The sequence below is a fragment of the Penaeus monodon genome, chromosome 13 (genome assembly GCF_015228065.2).
Source record: "Penaeus monodon isolate SGIC_2016 chromosome 13, NSTDA_Pmon_1, whole genome shotgun sequence".
Lineage (NCBI taxonomy): Eukaryota > Metazoa > Arthropoda > Malacostraca > Decapoda > Penaeidae > Penaeus > Penaeus monodon.
The window spans coordinates 38,898,811-38,901,310 of NC_051398.1; the positions used below are offsets into that span (position 1 = coordinate 38,898,811).

A 2,500-nucleotide genomic window follows, 5' to 3' on the forward strand; every position below is an offset into this window, starting at 1 on the left:
GTGATGTTAAAGGTAAGTCTTTTTGTCATACTCTCGTATAGACTGGAACTTGGGTATGCCCATTCCTAACGACGCACAGCATTACCAACATTAACCCCGGTGGTCCAGTGGTTAGATACAGGGAATCGAAACTCCGTCAAGGCAACTGTGAAAAGAGCAGAGATAATACTGGACAAATTGGCAATCGTAAGCCCCCTAACTCGCGCCCGGTCAATTCTCTCAATGAACGCATCGTCGAATTAGTGGATTCCCGCGCGTCATGAAAACAAAGAATAAACTTGTAATATATAGAAAATACATAAATATATAATTATGTGAATAAGTTCTATGGTTAAATATACATACTAATTTGTAAATATATGATATAAATGATATATATATATATATTTCTTCTTCTTTTTTTTTTTTGTGCCCTATCCTACAAGGACGTTGGCGATCATGGATTTCCATGATTTTCTTGGCTATTTAGAGCGGTGGTTTGCTGTTGCCTTCCGCCCGGTGTTTTTATCGAGTCACCTTCTCTATTTACCCGGTCTGGGACCGGCACTGACTTGGGCTGCCTTACCCACCCAGTGGCTAGGCAGGCAATCAAGGTGAAGTTCGTTGCCCAAGGGAATAACACGCCGGCCGGTGACTCGAACCCTCGAACTCAGATTGCCGTCGTGACAGTCTTGAGTCCGATGCTCTAACCACTTGGCCACCGCGGCCTTTCAAGTGCCCTGTCCCACAAGGACGTTGGCGATCATGGATTTCCATGAATTTCATGGCAATTTAGAGCGGTGGTTTGCCGTTGCCTTCCGCCCGGTGTTTTTATCGAGTCACCTTCTCTATTTACCCGGGTCTGGCTTGCCCACCCAGATGCTAGGCAGGCAATCGAGGTGAAGTTCCTTGCCCAAGGGAACAACGCGCCGGCCGGTGACTCGAACCCTCGAACTCAGATTGCCGTCGTGACAGTCTTGAGTCCGATGCTCTAACCACTCGGCCACCGCGGCCTTGCTAAATGAATTACCATGAAATAAAATATATAATGGAATAACGCCATAAAGCATGGTCTAGGACTCAAACCCACTCTACCCACGTAACATCCAAAGAGAACAGAATTAAACCACGTGACCATACGGCCCGTTCTTTAACCAGGATGAAAATACGCCACCTTCATCGAAATTATTCATATAATCACACAAGACTAATGACTCTTGAATAATCGATTATAGAGGTTTCTTTGTATACGATCGGATAATGTAGCAGCGCATTTTACGCAGAAGAGAGAGAATAATATTGAACAACGAGTCTGCACTTATACTGAATGTTGAGAACTGTCCGCAAAACCTCGCTATCATACTATAACGTAAGTATATAGGTAATGCCCTCGAAGTGTACAGTAGATTCAGCTAAGACAATTCTTTCAGTGGTCTGTGTTGTCCAGTGGTTTATTTCACTTTTCCTTGGGTGTTTCCTGGAGAGAGTAAGTCACGGAAAGGAAATTATATACGACGTATCTATAAACAATGAAAATATACGTGATACAGAAATAATGAATAAAGATATAGATGATATGAATAAAATATGACAATTCATAAGTTAAAACTAATATAAAGGAAATAATGCACATAAAGTATGTATATATATATATATATATATATATATATATATATATATATATATATATATATATATATGTGTGTGTGTGTGTGTGTGTGTGTGTGTGTGTGTGTGTGTGTGTGTATGTATATAACTACAGGATATAGTATATATACATAATGGTGAAATAAATATAAACATAATCTAATATACATAATAAATGAATAGTACTTCTTAGATGATAATATTTTTTCTGCAGTTCACACAAAATTACTTCATGTACACGCGATAATATTGACAGATGAAAGTCAACAAACACATTTTGACGATATAAAGTTATATTTAGTGAAATTTCAAGTTCATATATATAAGGTCGTATAACCTTATACCTGTATGAAAGTACAACACGGGTTAAACACAAGCTAATGTTTCTCGTGCCAGGTGAGCAGGAGACGATTAATACGTACTATCTACGAGGGTGCTTCAAAAAGTTCGTGGAAAAAGGACAGTATGAAAAAACGTTTCAGTTATGGTTTATTTTTCAACATAAGTTTAAACGTTGATACCACCTTTAAAGTCCGTCTGAGTGAAGCTGAGATCATGTGATCTGAACCATGTCAGAACAGCTCTTTTTACATATTCAACCGATGAAAAATTGGTACATTTCAGTTTTTTTTTTTTTTTTTTTTTTAGAAACAAATGGAGCCACATCGGGGTTGTAAGGTGGATGTCGGACGATTTCCCATCGAAATTCACGTAACAAAGCTTTTGTCTGCCGAGCGCCGTGAGCGGGTGCATTGTCGTGGTGGAAGAGAACACGTTGATGCAGCTTTCCAGGTCTTTTTTTCCAGATTTTTTGACAGTTTTCTCAAAACGCATTCATAATAAACAGATGTAATTGTTTTCTTGATCTCGAGGA

At 39.0% G+C, this 2,500-nt stretch overlaps 1 protein-coding gene across 1 annotated transcript in view; it reads left to right on the forward strand.

The window, feature by feature from the left end:
* The first annotated feature begins 1,363 nt into the window (after positions 1-1,363).
* Positions 1,364-2,500, forward strand: part of LOC119579937 (serine-rich adhesin for platelets-like) — a 14,472-nt gene continuing 13,335 nt past the window's right edge. The window contains exon 1 of the mRNA XM_037927784.1: positions 1,364-1,465. Coding sequence (XP_037783712.1) covers positions 1,364-1,465 — 102 coding nt within the window. The remainder of the gene's footprint in view (positions 1,466-2,500) is intronic.